The sequence below is a fragment of the Staurois parvus genome, unplaced genomic scaffold (genome assembly GCF_062004578.1).
Source record: "Staurois parvus isolate SC_StPar_1 unplaced genomic scaffold, SC_StPar_1.0 ptg000149l, whole genome shotgun sequence".
In the NCBI taxonomy this organism is placed as follows: Eukaryota; Metazoa; Chordata; class Amphibia; order Anura; family Ranidae; genus Staurois; species Staurois parvus.
Genome location: NW_028317945.1, coordinates 6,937,461 through 6,952,413, shown reverse-complemented (window position 1 = coordinate 6,952,413; position 14,953 = coordinate 6,937,461). Strand labels below are relative to the sequence as shown.

The 14,953-nt window shown below is 44.0% G+C and overlaps 1 protein-coding gene across 1 annotated transcript in view; it reads left to right on the top strand.

Annotated features, from left to right (window-relative positions):
• TAB1 (TGF-beta activated kinase 1 (MAP3K7) binding protein 1) overlaps positions 1-14,953 on the top strand; it is a 145,302-nt gene that overhangs the window by 105,125 nt on the left and 25,224 nt on the right. The window contains exon 7 of the mRNA XM_089674287.1: positions 4,100-4,211. Within this exon, the coding sequence (XP_089530413.1) occupies positions 4,100-4,211 (112 nt within the window). The remainder of the gene's footprint in view (positions 1-4,099; positions 4,212-14,953) is intronic.

Here is a 14,953-nt window from a genome sequence, read left to right as displayed (position 1 = left end):
TTTGTCTTACCTCTAAGTCCTCCAAGCTCACAAACAATTCCTCCTCACAGTAAGGGGATGCCCTCATGGAAGTGGAAATTTAAAAAGAAAACTACTTGTCCAAGAGACTAAATTCGGGTGCCAATCTGCTTGTCCCTCTTGACAATCTACTTGTTCTTTATAGAAAAAAAAATGCACAAATTCAGTTAATGTTAACTGTTAACTTTCACTAAGCAATGTGCCGGTTTTTATTCCCTGCTTTGCAGGGAGACAAAGGCCGGCACATCGCTGCTCTCTGTAGAGAGCCCTGTGTTGGTAGACACAGGGATGTCTTCTGTCATTCGCTCCGCTGGTCAGCAGGTCCCAGCCATAAATTATTGGCCAGGACCCAGTGATCGGCAGGTGTTGGAGCAAATGACAGCACAGCCAGGGTGGCAGGTGCACACATCCCCTGCCCGGAAGAGTCGGATTTCTGCTTGCCTGCAGCAGGGCTAAATTAAAAAATAATAATAAACACCTGCCCGGTGCCTGGAACTGCATGTCCCAGACATCAAGCAGTATAGTTTGCTCATCCCTGTGAAAGGAATGGTGGGCACAGCACTTCTGCGCCCCAGCCACAAACCAAACACAGCGGAAAGCATGCAAACTGTCCCCACTAGGACACTGGCCCAAGGTAGGTGTGGCTGTGGCAGGACAGGGAGAAACTGAAGACAATGCAGTGTCACCTGTGTTTCCCACTTTGGGAAAGGGGTGGGGGAAAGCTAGCTGCCCCACACTCCCCACCCGCTCTCCAGCAGTAAGGAAAGGGCATCAAATCAAGCCCTGCATCTACAGCTGCTACCCCAGTACATAGCTGCCAAATTTGGAAGGAGATGTTAGAGGTGGGCAGGCAGTGAGCGCAGGCAAGAGAAACCCCCAGTCATGATGGCGGGCACCAGTGACTGCTTACCACAATTCCGCCCACCACAGGAGGGCACTGGTTCTCAGGGAAATGCCTACAAGCAAGATGACAGACTCTGTATCGTTCTACAGCAGACCGCAAAGCCCCGGCCTCTGTTACCGACCAGCCTGGCCACAAGATTCATGCATCCGTGGAGGGGCACTAAACCCAGACAAACAGACAGAAAAGACCCCTGCTGCAGAGGGAACCACACCAGAGCATCCCCAGGGCACCAAGCAGAACCAGCTCACACACAGTTCCCCCTACCTGGAAGAGCCGGATTGCTGCTTCCTTGCAGTAGGAATACATTTAAAAAAAATAATAAACCCTGGCCGGCACCTAAAACTGCATGTCCCAGGCGGCGGGTGATATAATTTGCGCATCCATGCCTCAGCTTTCAAAATAGGGGGTTGTGCCTTTGCTGGCCTATGTGACCACCTGGTCCCAGGACATATCAGTCGACTGAGTCTAATGTGTGGTATCTAGCTAGACATTTTTCCTCTACCTCCTCCCCTTCACTTCTGGTCTGAGGACATCAAGGATGCCTGCTTATATGTCCCCATCTTCCAAACACATCAGTGCTTTCTGCTAAGTGCACACATCTCTCTCAGTTTGTTGCCCTTCCCTTTAAACCAGAGGTCACTAAATGGCGGACCGTGGTCCGAGAACGGCCCCAGCAGCGCTCCCTTCTTGGACCGCCAGTTCGCAATGACAGATCCGCCACATGACATCGCCGTCTGTGCCCTGCCCCTTGCAGCAGGAGCGTAGATAAGGGGGAAGTCAGGAGGGTCTAAACACCCTCCAGAGGAGAGTTGCCAACCATCCCTGAAACCCTCGAAATTTCCACTCAAGGTGTGGAAATAAGGTGGGGACGGCGAGCAGTTCCAGGACTAGGGGTGTGTGGGAGTGGCGGCCGTGGGAGCAGTGACCAGCAACGATCTCCTGTATGGTTTTCAATAAAGCAGATGGAAGCCGCGGGAGAGGATGAGAAGCAACTTCCAGCTGCTTCATTGAAAGCCATACAGGGGATCGCTGCTTGTCACTGCCCCCACCGCTGCAAACAACATACCTAACTGTTCAGTTTTCTTTCTACATTCCCTTGCCCCCTCTCCCTCCCACCCCTTCCTCCCTTTTACCCACCCCTTCCTCCCTTTCACCCACCCCTTCCTCCCTTCCTCCCTCCCTTTCACCCACCCCTCCCTTTCACCCACCCCTTCCTCCCTTTCACCCACCCCTTCCTCCCTTTCACCCACCCCTTCCTCCATCCCTCCCTCCCTTTCACCCACCCCTCCCTTTCACCCACCCCTCCCTTTCACCCACCCCTCCCTTCCTTCCTCCCTCCCCACCCCTCCCTTTCACCCACCCCTCCCTTCCTCCCCACCCCTCCCTCCCTCCCTCCCTTACTTCCTTCCTTCCACCCACCCCTTCCACCCACCCCTTCCTTCCTAACACCCACCCACCCCTTCCTTCCTTCCTTCCCCCCAATCTCAAGGTACCACCAAAATTGGTGACTTTTCGGTACAGGCAGATCCCAACATAAGCAAAGGAACCATAAAAACTTTTGCAAAGAACAGAATGTTTTGAATGCCATAGGTTTTTTTGGGGGTTTTTTTGACACATGCAGATGGCTGAATGGCTTACGTCATGAGTCTCCATTGCACCGGTGGCCTGATTGCCTGGCATCCTTAGTAGCCATGGTGCATTAGCCCACAGGTCACATGCATGAGCCTTGCAGTGAGTCCCCAATCTAACACATCTGTCAGATGCGATCAGGTGATGCTCAGTCCGTAATTTTACCTCAGCTTCTATTCAGTGCCCATACTCACTACTATGGTTATGTATAAGGATACAGGATGATTTATTCTGACACTTACTCTGATTGGTTATTGGTGTTTTTTTATGACTTCAGAGGTCAGCGAGCTGGCTCCTTGTGCAGGTTTTTGATTGGTGGATGGCATTTTAAATGTATTATACACCTGAACAACGGGTCCTGCATGGAACCAAAATGCACTTTACTGCTGTGATATGACCACTTGAAAGGATAACTTTTTGAAGATATGTAGTGTTTGAAGTGCATGCTTCTGTTTTATGACGTTACCAATTTCCATTTGGTAGTTGCTATAGCACCCGCCTAATTTTCTGCCATTTTCAGGAAAATATGGGATGAAAATATTATATATGACTTTGCAGAGTCCAGAAACAATAGTGTGCATTTTTGAAAAACACACTGCCACTAATTAAAAAAAAAAAAAAAAAAAAAAAATTTCCCTTTTTAAAGTGATTGTAAAGGCTCAAGGTTTTTTTTTTAACCTTCATGAAGGTAAAAAAACTTTCTGTGTGCAGAAGCCCCCCCAGTGTTTTTTTTTTTTTGTTTGTTTTTTTTTCTCCATTCCAGAAGAAAAAGAGTATAGGGGCAGGCTGTATAATTACTAATCACAGTGATAGCCAATCACAGGCTATCACAGCGATTGTTGATAGGAGACCTGGAGCTGTTGGTGACATGATATGCAGCTCTCTTCCAGCCCAAACAAAGAATAGCACATATGAAGCCTCACGGAAGAAGGTCCACTTCAGTGAGGCCACTTGTGTGCATCTGCTTGTCAGGAAGGGGTTAATCAAAAAAACTAGAACTACATTTTTTCTGCAACTTGGTCTATTTCTGATTATTATAACAATATAGTGAATTTATAAAAGCAATTTAGTTAAGGCTCCATTTGAGCTATAAATGAAAGATGCAAAAATCAGTTTGGTGTTTAAATCAGCTAAAAAGTTACTGGAAACTGCTGTGCACTAAAAGGTCAAAATCTGAAAGCTTTTGATGACCCGTGGTCTTGAAAGTTTAATAGGAGGTACCCTGGTAGTATTCTCTTTCCTGTAGTTCTAGTTTCTCTACATCCCACCAAGTCCACTACAAGGTTATCAGACTTTCATCACTGGATTCATCCTTGAGCTACAAAATTTACATTGTAAAAATCCAGTAGGATGTGCGTAACACTTTCATTGTGATTTGTAAAGGCAGTGGTGGAGCTAAGAACTTAACAAAATGGATCTTGCATCCAGACTCCAGGATATAGAAAAGTCCTTTTGGTATTTCAAGAGCTTTAGAATTTAAATACACATTTTCATTGGACTTAACTTGTAGCTAAAGTACTGATGACAAATTTTATGGCATACCATTAGGATTGGACACAGTCAAGATAAAACAGACTGCTGTAATTGGGGGCCAAGCAAGTACCCGCAGGATCGGTGATTATAAAGTAAAATATAACTTCAATGACATGGAGTTGCTGAGGTGAGAGAATTCACTGTGCATTTTTTTTACTGTTAATACTATAATTACACACTGTCACATGAATATTAGGACTCATAAATAAACATTGTTATAAAGGAAATTTATGCTGCTAACCAGCCCTTAGAAATAATTTTCTTTTTTAGGCTTCTTTTCCTTTGTTTTAAGGTAACACTGCCAGTAACACACGTCCCATCCTAAGTTGACAACTCTCATTGTACTGTATCTGTGGAGCAGCTGAATGGTCACCCTAGGATGCTTACTCTTGATTTGTACTATAAAACACCTCATCCCCATAATGTTAAGAAAGGGGAGGCTTTTTTGTAGTTCATAGAGGAAAACTTTGCAGGGCTGATAAGACTGCTTGATAATACATTGTAGCACATACAGAGTGCATATGAAGTTTGGAGCTTACAGAATTTCTCAAAGGATTGGCTTGTATTATTTTAATGGTACAGTAAAGGGAACATATTCATACACTATGGTTCATAGTCGCATACCTTTAGATGACTGGACACTGGCAAGCTTTTGCGAACACAACCCCACCCCACATTGTGAATTCTCAGTTTTGTGCTAGTACCTGTAGGTGATGGACCTCTTCTCCTTTGCAACAAAAGTTTCTTATTTTTCTTTACTGATTTCTTCTAAAACTTCAATCGGTCTTCCAATGTCTACACTGAAGCAGAATATCCAGATCAATGCAACCTCGGTAAAACCTTGGGAGCTGTACCCAGACTGCACGCTATAGGGATCATCTGTAATGTTGCTTCAGACTCTGGATTCTGCATGGGCATTCCCCTCGGTACTTGGTGCAACACATTGAGTCAGCCACAGGGTGCTTTACAGGTCCAGGTCCTTGAAAACCCCTTTGGGGGCATGCCCAGCATGATGAGTGAAGCATGGACTTTAAATACAGTCCAGAATCATGGTCAGATAAAACAGGGTCACCCAGTATGTCTGACTGTAGCTGTAAAAACAGGGCTATGTTTGAAATGTATTCTCTTTGCAGTGCAAACTAATCAAACTTGCTAAAATGTAATTCATTCAGAGCTCAATCTCAGGTGGATGACCAGGTGTTACATCACACCACTTGTTGCACACTTTAACGTCACCTCTGCCTAGAGCCCTTATAAGGTACTCAGGCACTTCCTCCCGTCGTTTCACCACAAGGATTTTTTACAGAATGGTCTACACCTAGCTTACTGCATACTCCTTCTGAGCACACTTACCTGTTTCCTGCACTCTATTCCATGAGTAACCCCCAGGAGAATACCCTCACTTGTGGCTACGGTGGAGACAAAGGTAAAGGGACCCAATTCAAAACTGCGGGAAAGTATTTATTTTCTGACAAAGGCCTGCATAACACTCAGCCTCAGAGTGATGATGCATCCTTTGCACCAGAGCAGCACCTGGTTCTAACACTGATGTCTACATCCAATTCTAGTTCTATTTCAGGCACACAACATGCATTCAACCTTACCAAAGCAGAATTTTCTGCATCTGTGTTACAATTCTTTGGACAGATTGGAACCTTGATACATCTTTGTCCAGCATTCAGAAAAGCCCCACCTTTTCTCCTAACTCCTGATTTTCAGCCTGAGTCGGATCTCAATATGCTGGTGCTAAAAGACACAGAAGGAAATGAAGAGGATATTGAGACAGTATTGGAGGAAGCTGTGGAAGATTTTTCTTTTCCAAGCCACTGTTGTGTTGAAGAGGGAGCTTCACGCAGCATGTATGCTAACATTGAAAAGCTTATTACCTCTGTCTGCAAAAGCCTTGGCATTGTGCAACCTTACTCTCCTCCATCTTGCCATGCCCTTTTGGATACAGACCTTCAAAAACCTGCAAAACGTTCCTTGTTCATGAACAGAATGTACAGTGTATGATGATTGGGTCACTCCCGAAATAATTTTCTTTCCCCCAAAATCTTTGCTGAACTTTATTCAGTGGAAACAGAGTTTGTTTGAACCAATTCAACATGTTCTTTCTTTCAAAGTTTCTGCAGATATAAAGTTTGAGGTGCTCTTAAAGGCTCTTTTTAAACTTACAGGGCCAGCCGTGCAACCAGCTTTCGCTGCAACTTCAGTAGGTCAACCTGCAGCTAACTGCACTAGGAGAATGAGCAACCAACATGACCCCGTATTCCAGTGTTATGTTGTTACAGAGCAATTGCCTTCTTCTCTGCTTTTCTGTTTTGGATGCCCTAGACTAGAGCTTTTCATAGAACAATTTCCCAGGAAAGGCTAATATATCTACTTATATGTGCATAATCCTATGGCTTAAATCTTGGACACCTGTTTGGTGAGGAACTTGATCAGGGTCACCGGAGGAAAAGTTTTAGTTCCACAAAGGAAGATTCTAAAAGCCTCTTCCTCTGGAGCCCCAAACTCCTCAAAATGCAGAGCACCTTTCTGCTCTACCCAGGCTTTAGATACAAAGACTAGGTTCAGCCCTTCCTTTTGGCACAAGGTTTGGCCCAAATAAGCTGGAAAGTTTTTCCCAAAGCCTCCTTCACATTAAAGGGGCTCCCTGACTCCCTGAGAGTGTGGAGACATCGGTTACAGTTTGCTTCTCTCTGGGTCACAGATGTCAGGGTCTCTCACCCACCTCGCAGGACACAGAAGAAGCAGCAGAAATCTCCTGCTGCTGACAATCAAATCCTGTGACAATGGAGCACAGGGACATTAGACCCAGCCAGCATGGCATGAGATCAAGCCTGTGCGGGAGACCCCAGAAGAGGAGGATCAGGCTGCTCTGTTCAAAACCATTACACTGAGCAGTTAAGTATGATATATTTATTATTTAAAAAAAAAAGTTAACACTTTAACCGCTTCCTGCCCACCCGCCTGCAACTACTGCAGCTGAGCGGCAGCTACAGGCAAAGCGACGTACCCGCGCAGCGCTCCCCCTCCCACCCACCACCATTGCTGTGTCTGGCGGACACACAGCGGAATGAAGATCCTGGTGATCATGTGATAAAAAACCTAACTCATTCATGACAGTTCATGAATGGGTTAGGTTCATGACAGCAAGCTTTGCATTGCAGGAGAAATGATCTTTATTTCTCCTACAAAGCAAAGTGTAAAAAAAAAAATCACTGATCAACCCCCCACAGTAGTACAATGGTAATGTACTATTCTGATAAAAGTATTAAAAAAAAAAGTAAATGTTAAAAATAAAATATACCATATTGAGAATTAAACAAAAATAAAAATTTTAAGGGTTTTTTTTTTTTTTTCGAACTACTTACCAATTGCTTACCCGCATTTTGCGGGCGAGCAGTGGCTCTGGGCAAAGTGATGTAATCTTACATTGCTTCCTATAACGGGGTGTGAACGCGACTGCGCCCCCCTCTGTCCCCCCGGTCTGTCCAGGGAGAGAAGAGAGAACACCACACCAAGTAAAAGCACTACATTTTATACGCACACATTAGATTAGTACATTTATCCTTTGTTTGTCCTTATTAACCCTTTTATCACCCCGTCACCCAGCCAGAGCCATTAGTACAGTGTCAGTATATAGAATTTTTCACTGATCACTGAATTCCTGCCACTAGCGACATCAGATAGTGTCAGGGTCAGTTAGCTAGCACCCCTCTTAGCCAGGGTCTGCTAGCATTGTCTGCACACTATCGCACTCACACTATAGGTCTCTGATCACCTCCATTACTAGTATAGTGTTTGTACGGATCAATATATTGATCATGAACAGAACTATACTAGTGCCTGCTTTGTATAGTGTCCCCACAAACGCAGTGTTAGCAGGATCGGCCCTGTTTGCTGCTAGCACTAGTGTTTAATTTTTCACTGAAGATTTGTACCAATTGATTGTAGGCCAAGGTAATTTATATGCACAACAATACCTCACCGCCCAACAAAATTAGCTCTTGCCAAACAATGCACATGGAAACCTATCACGGTTTCTGTATTTAAAACTTTTTTGGGCCTAACTCTCATTACAAAAAATAATGAACAGAAAAAATAATGAACAGAGCATTGTACTAAAGAGTAGTATAAAAAGCTACAGGGCTATCTGTTCAGTACTGTTTACCTAGGAGCTGGAAGATGGTGTGTGTTATTAGCATTAGTTCAGGCTATTGTCAGACCTCAGGGGGCCTTGCACTCCCTGCCTCAGTTGTAAACATTATGCTCAGATAAGTAAACATAGCTATATAAGGGGTTGAATATACCTCTTTCTTCCATAAGCCTGTAGAAATAGAGAGATACTAATTTAAGACTAAATATTCTGATTCTTATCTAAGCCCAGTTGTTACTAGCACTCTATGAGGTTGAAAACCTCAGATTAAATGTGTTTGGCAGTTCCACAAGGTTTCATATCACCCAATTTATTCATAATGTTCAATGTTTCTTCTTAGTGCTGTACAAATGTGCAAATGTTTATTGTTGATGTAGTTTGTTTTGGGAGTGAAATCCCTGTAGATTATGTTGGCTAATATGTTAAAGACAAATATTTAAAATAACGATAACATATTTAATGGCTTTGTATTTCGCTGGTCACCTTCTTAAACTGAAGCAGTGTTCTTCATCATCTTAAAATGGGGGTTGTTTTTGCCAAGGAAGTAAGGCAGGCCATAGACGGGCCGTTTATCGGCTGAACTTTTGGCCAATAAACGAAAAATCGATTGGCCCCGTTGCTGATGCTGCCACCCATGTCCACAAAAAACGGACGTTTTTCGTGGATTTTCCAGCATGAAAATGAATGAGGAGATTCGTGAAAAACGGCCGACGGGCTGGCCCCACTAACGGCGTGATTATCGGCCGATTTTTCGTGCGGATGAAAATTCGGCTGATAAACGACCCGTCTATGGCCTGCATAAAGCTTTTTTTGAGGTCATCTGGAGTTTGATAAGAGTATCTTTTAAGTCTTTGCAGTCTACCCTTCTATTTTATTTTATCTCTCTTTTTTTCATTCCTGCAATAATACTCCCTATAAATTTGGAACAGTTAAGTTTATTTTTGTGTGTCTTATATTCAGCTACCAAGTGAAACAGTACCATAGTTAGCATTACAGCTCTAAGCAGTGTTGGCAATTGTTTCATATAGAAATGTGTTATACTTCTTATACTTTTTTTCAAAAACCTTTTAATTTAACAGAACGGCAACAAGAAGCAGAAATAAATAGGGAGTCAATACAAAACTGTAGTTATCTGTTGTCAAGAGGATGCCTTGAATATAGATGGGGTTAAATCAGAGATTATGCAAGGCATTCATAGTAAACAAAAAATTATGTTATTCAATGATGTTTTGTTAGAATCCATCCCTGTTTAATTGTATGCATGTAGTCAATCTGTACAATAATATGTTGCAGATGCAAAAACACTTTCAATTCTTGCTTTGTTTGCATCAATCTATCTTAAATAAAAAATATATCATGCTCTTCAAAGGCATTCAGTGTATCTTTGGACATTCATCAATGTATTGCTAGCTATTTAGGCAACATTTTCAGGGATAATATAAGTTTAGGGTATTTCACATATGTTTTGTTAACAGCAGTTAGCCCCTGGTTACATCGGGTGTGATCTGGCATGCGATTTGCATGCTGGGCGACTTGCAAATAGTATGCTAAGTCGCACCCTATTGTCCACTATTAGTGCAGTCATATTGGTGCGGTTCCAACTTGGTTGGAGCCGCACTGATTTCTAAAGAAGTGCATGCACTACTTTTGTTGCAATTTGCATAGACATCTGTGTCTTGCAAACTGCAAGGAAATCGGCAGGTCACCTAATTTTGAAATCGCGTGACTTCACTGTAAGTCGCACAATTTCAAAATCGGCTTTGATGTGACCGGGGTGTAAGGCAGGGTTTTAATATGTTCCCAAAATTATTGCTTCAGGCAGACCTATGGCTTCTGGTTGTCAGCTGTTGGTGCCAGGTTAAGCGGGACCTGTGCACTTTCCGAAATTGATCAAATGTACCAAATAGCCACAGCACAATTATGTCTCTTTTCTTAGAGAAGAACTCTGAGATAGGCAAAACAAATCATCTATTAGTAAACCCCTCTACACAAAACACTAAACCATTAATTCATTTGTGAAATTCCTTACCATTGAAAAGTCTAATTCAATTTTCAGGAGGTCTTTCATGTAATTCAAAAGATAACCGCATCTGCTCTGCCAAGGAGGAGGTGTAACAGCAGGAATTACATCATATCCTCTCCTTTCTCTGCAGTAAAAGGAAACTACAGATCCCAGCAACCTCTTGGAATTGAATTGAATGTGGGCAGGTACACTAGACCTGTACATGTTGAATGTGTATTCGCCTTCTTCAACATAAATCACGCCCCCTCACTCTCCAGCCACACTGCTCAGCACCACACAGCAGGACAGTTAGGTGACAATCTTATAAATGTAAAGTATGCATGTTACATGGTTAGTTCATTCTATGCAGTTTACTTTAATTAAATATTTAATTCTCCCTCCTCTAGGTTTTCTGTTACTGACTTTGGCTGCTATCCTCGCATGCCATCTCTTCCCCTCTAGCCACAACAGCTGATAAACTAATTGAGACTGTAGCCATACTACAGGGGATGACTTGAAACATATTCCATGGGGTCACAGACAAGAACACATTTATAGTACAGTAAGGAAGGTGTTGAACCTCTGACAATGTATTTATGCCTGTTCCTGTGCCAGGGTTTTGAATTGAGGCACAGTGGGGGTCCCTCCAGTGGGGTCACAGAACCAGGCTTTCTCCCCCCAGTGGTGTCACGGGGACAGGAAGTGAGAGAAAGTTTCCCTCCAATGGGGTCACAGAAACAGGAATTGTTGGGAAGACTCCTTCCATTGGTGTCACAGAAACAGAAGGTCTCCCTCCAGTGTGGTCACAAGGACAGGAAGTGAAGTCTCCCTCCAGTGGGATCACAGGGACAGGAAGTGAGGGGAAGTCTCCTTCCAGTGGTGTCACAGGAACAGGAAGTGAGGGGAAGTCTCCGTCCGGTGTGGTCACAGGGTCAGTAAGTGAGAGAAAACCTTCCTCCAGTAGGGTCACAGGGACGTGAAGTGAGGGGAAGTCTCCATCCGGTGGGATCACGGGGTTGGGAAGTGAGGGAAAGTCTTCCCCCTTGTGGTCACAGAAACAGGAAGTGAGGGGAAGTCTCCCTTTTAGTGGTGTCACAAACAGGAAGTCTCCCTCTATTGGTGTTACAGAAACAGGAAGTCTCCTGATAGTGGGTTCACAGGGACAGGAAGTGAGGGGAAGTTTCCATCCATGTGGGGTCACAGGGACAGGAAGTGAGGGGAAGACTCCCTCCAGTGGGGTCACAGGGAAGGGAACTGAGGGGAAGGAAGGGGGACAGTGTGACATGTGGGGAGGCAATGTGACAGTAGGACACATGGACACACCATATACTTTGGTGCCGAGCACCGCTGTGGCAGAGAATATATTTTCTAGGCTTCCGTGACGGAGCAGCCGGGAACCAAGAAGCGAGGGGGAGGGGGGCCGTGCAGCTAGGAGGCTGAGCCGGCATTCCCAGCAACTGATGGCTGCCAGAAACAGCCAGCAGGCTGGATGAGGGGGGCGGAGGGACGGCATACAAAGCAGCTGATGCTCTGCATTCTCCTCCCTGCAGCCACGGAATGCCTGTTTCTTCTCCTCCCCTCCTGCAATCATTCAGCAGCTGCAGGGAGGAGAATGCAGACCATCGGTTGCTGTATATGCCCACCCGCCTCCGCTCTCATCCAGGTTGGCGGGACCGGAGCAGATGTCAAACACCAGCCAATGATTAGGCTTAAGAAAAAGGGGGGAGCCCTAGAAACTTTGCAGCCTGCCCAGTCACCATCCCATTGACTGGCATTTCACAGCTGCTCCAGTCCCTCCTACCCACGACATCACCACTCAGTTTTGACAGCTGACTTTCTCCCTGCAAGCAGTTAAACTACTGGCCAGTATTACACACTCAGCGGCTCTTGCAGGCCGCTCTATGTGAATTTGTTAGTGGTCCTTCCTCCTGAGTCCCAGCTGTATCCTCCTCCCCTCAGCTGCTTCCTCCAACCATTGCAGCCTTTAGAGCGGCCCAGGGGGGCTGTTATTTTTAGAACCCCATCTCCATGGGCAGTACAGACCAGTGGTCTCTGAGTCCTGTTCCGCATACTGCAGCAAGCAGAGACCAGTGGCTGGGGGAATAGAAGGCATAGCAACCACCAGTCTTACAAACAGGAAACCCCTGTGAACTAACAGTTTGCTTTGAAAATCATCAGGCTATTTCAGAGCAAGTACTGAGTTAACAAGAAGATGGATGACGTATTCAGTGAAGGTAGGAAATCAGCAACAAGGACATCAAAAAGGTTTTTGCCTGGAGTTCTGCTTTAATTGTTCATTAAGGGATTCCAGGTTTTCATAGACAACTCTCTTATATTTCTTCTTGTATGAGAATTGACAAAGAAAAAGTGTCAAAGCAGTATGGCTCCTCCCACTCCCAGCATGCATCAGTTTTTGCTAGTGTTATATGAGGACAGACGTATTTTCAGCTTTGGGGAAAAGCTTCACCATTTATATTAATTTTTGTTATTTTGCTCTGTTGATCGGATTTTGATCTTTTACTGGTCATACAGTACAGGATACAGGCTTATTTTAATTCCATACTGTTACAGCATTTGCAGCTAATTTCAGGTGATTGGACACTGTAAAAAAGAAAAACTGCTGGGACATCCCCCATTTAACTCCTTCCATTCCCAGCTAGCCTTCTCTACTGATAAATGCTTACTTTCCCATATGGATTTTTTTTTGTGTCTTGGTATTAATTTATTTCAGGCTGAGCCTTCTTTCAAGATTTGATGGCACCATAGCCACTGCAGCTTTTTTTAATGCAATTTCCAGATCAGTTATTAATATTATTATTATTATACAGGATTTATATAGCGCCAACACTTTGCTCAGCGCTTTATAATATAAACAGTTGACTCACTGGCAGAGTATTGGAGGACTTACCCAGATTCCGCAGGATGAAAGACACTGGGCCAGCCTGTTTTGGTTGCTTCCAGCACTGGATCCTGCTGTGGGGGCTCCCCTTGGCACATAGTGCATTGCATGCGGTCATCCCCAGGGTGCCGTGGTCTCCCTGGTGCAGAGCCCTGTCTCTGAAGATCACTGTAGGGGTATGCTCATTGTGGACAGAGAAACCAGTAAGGCATTTTTTCCTAATATTTCTGTTACTGATATGGTGAATAAGAAGCAAAAGCTATATAAACATTTATCTCAAAGTACCCACTTTTTCTTTTACAAAAGTTTTATTGGCTTTTCAAAAAACAGCAATACAGGTAGAGAGTACTCAGGATATACATTGTGCGAATTACAAGCAAGCACTGATGATACTAGAAGCCATGTATGTACAAAGGAAAGATGCAGTACAACTTTTACTGGCTGACTGATTTCAGATACCAAGTGGTTCCAAAAACAGGCAAGGGTGGGGAGGGTGAGGAAGGTAATGACATATTGATTGAATGCAGGTGTGGAAAGCAAGGGATGAGTCTCCCATGCTTCCCATATGCTATGATAAACTGGAGTAAGGGGGATGTCAGGCATTGCCATGAATAATTTGTCTTAGTGTGGGGAGTGACAGGATGGAGAGTGGGGCAATAGTGGGGAGAATTGGAAAAGGACACCTATTTAGATGTTTAGGGTGCTGAGATTAAGAGTGTAATAACAGGGAATGGGGGGAGGGTAATAGAGATAAAAGTGAGGGTAGAGAAGAGGATATGTAGATACTGGGAAAAAGAAAACCTATTCTGGAGTACCCCCTTATCAGTTTCACCTATGGGGATGTGGTGACTGCTGTTCCCTTTTGGGAGTGTGATATTGAGACCAGGATGGCTGGAGTTAATGTTTTTGATGCCCACATTATACTTTAGTCCCAAAGCACACCAGCAGGGTATTGCTATACCTAATCTATCTTCCGAATGGAACATTACTGCACGTGCATGGCCTCTGGTTCTATGTTGTCCAAGTCAGAAACATTACTTCTTAAGAAGACATGGCCTTCCAAGCCAGCCAAGAAATTTCTTTGTATTACTTAAAGGTAGTGTGTGCTGTGAGAATTTACATCTCTGCTACTGCAGAAATTGTTATTCCTGTTAGTGCTTCATGAAGGGCCCAGGATGAATAGGGTTCCTTTCTTTCCTGTTAGGGCACACAATGCCAGATCTATTAATGTTTTTGTTTTAGGCTTTTCAATACCAGGCAACCTTATCTCAGGATTGCAAGGCTTCCACTTTGGCTTAGGCTTACAGGGTTGTTAAGATCTACCAAGTTAGCATGTGGATGTTTAGTCCTCTTCTGACACCAGCTTTGGGTGTAAGGTGCAGTTATGCGCTGCTTTGAGTTTATAAAACCTTCTTGTCCTGTTTAATTGCTATTTGGGTCTGTTGAGGTTGTTGCTTTGTTCTCACTCTCCAGTTGGACTACTTTTGGACATCCTATTTTAAAAATTTTAAAGTGGAATTCCAGCTTAAACTTAACTATCCTTAAAAATGTTCCACCCCCTGTCCTAACACCTGTGCTGACTAACGTGTAAAAAAGATGCATATACAGTCAGGTCCATAAATATTGGGACAGCGACACAATTCTAACATTTTTGGCTCTATACACCACCACAATGGATTTGAAATGAAATGAACAAGATGTGCTTTAACTGCAGACTGTCAGCTTTAATTTGAGGGTATTTACATCCAAATCAGGTGAACGGTGTAGGAATTACAACAGTTTGCATATGTGCCTCCCACTTGTTAA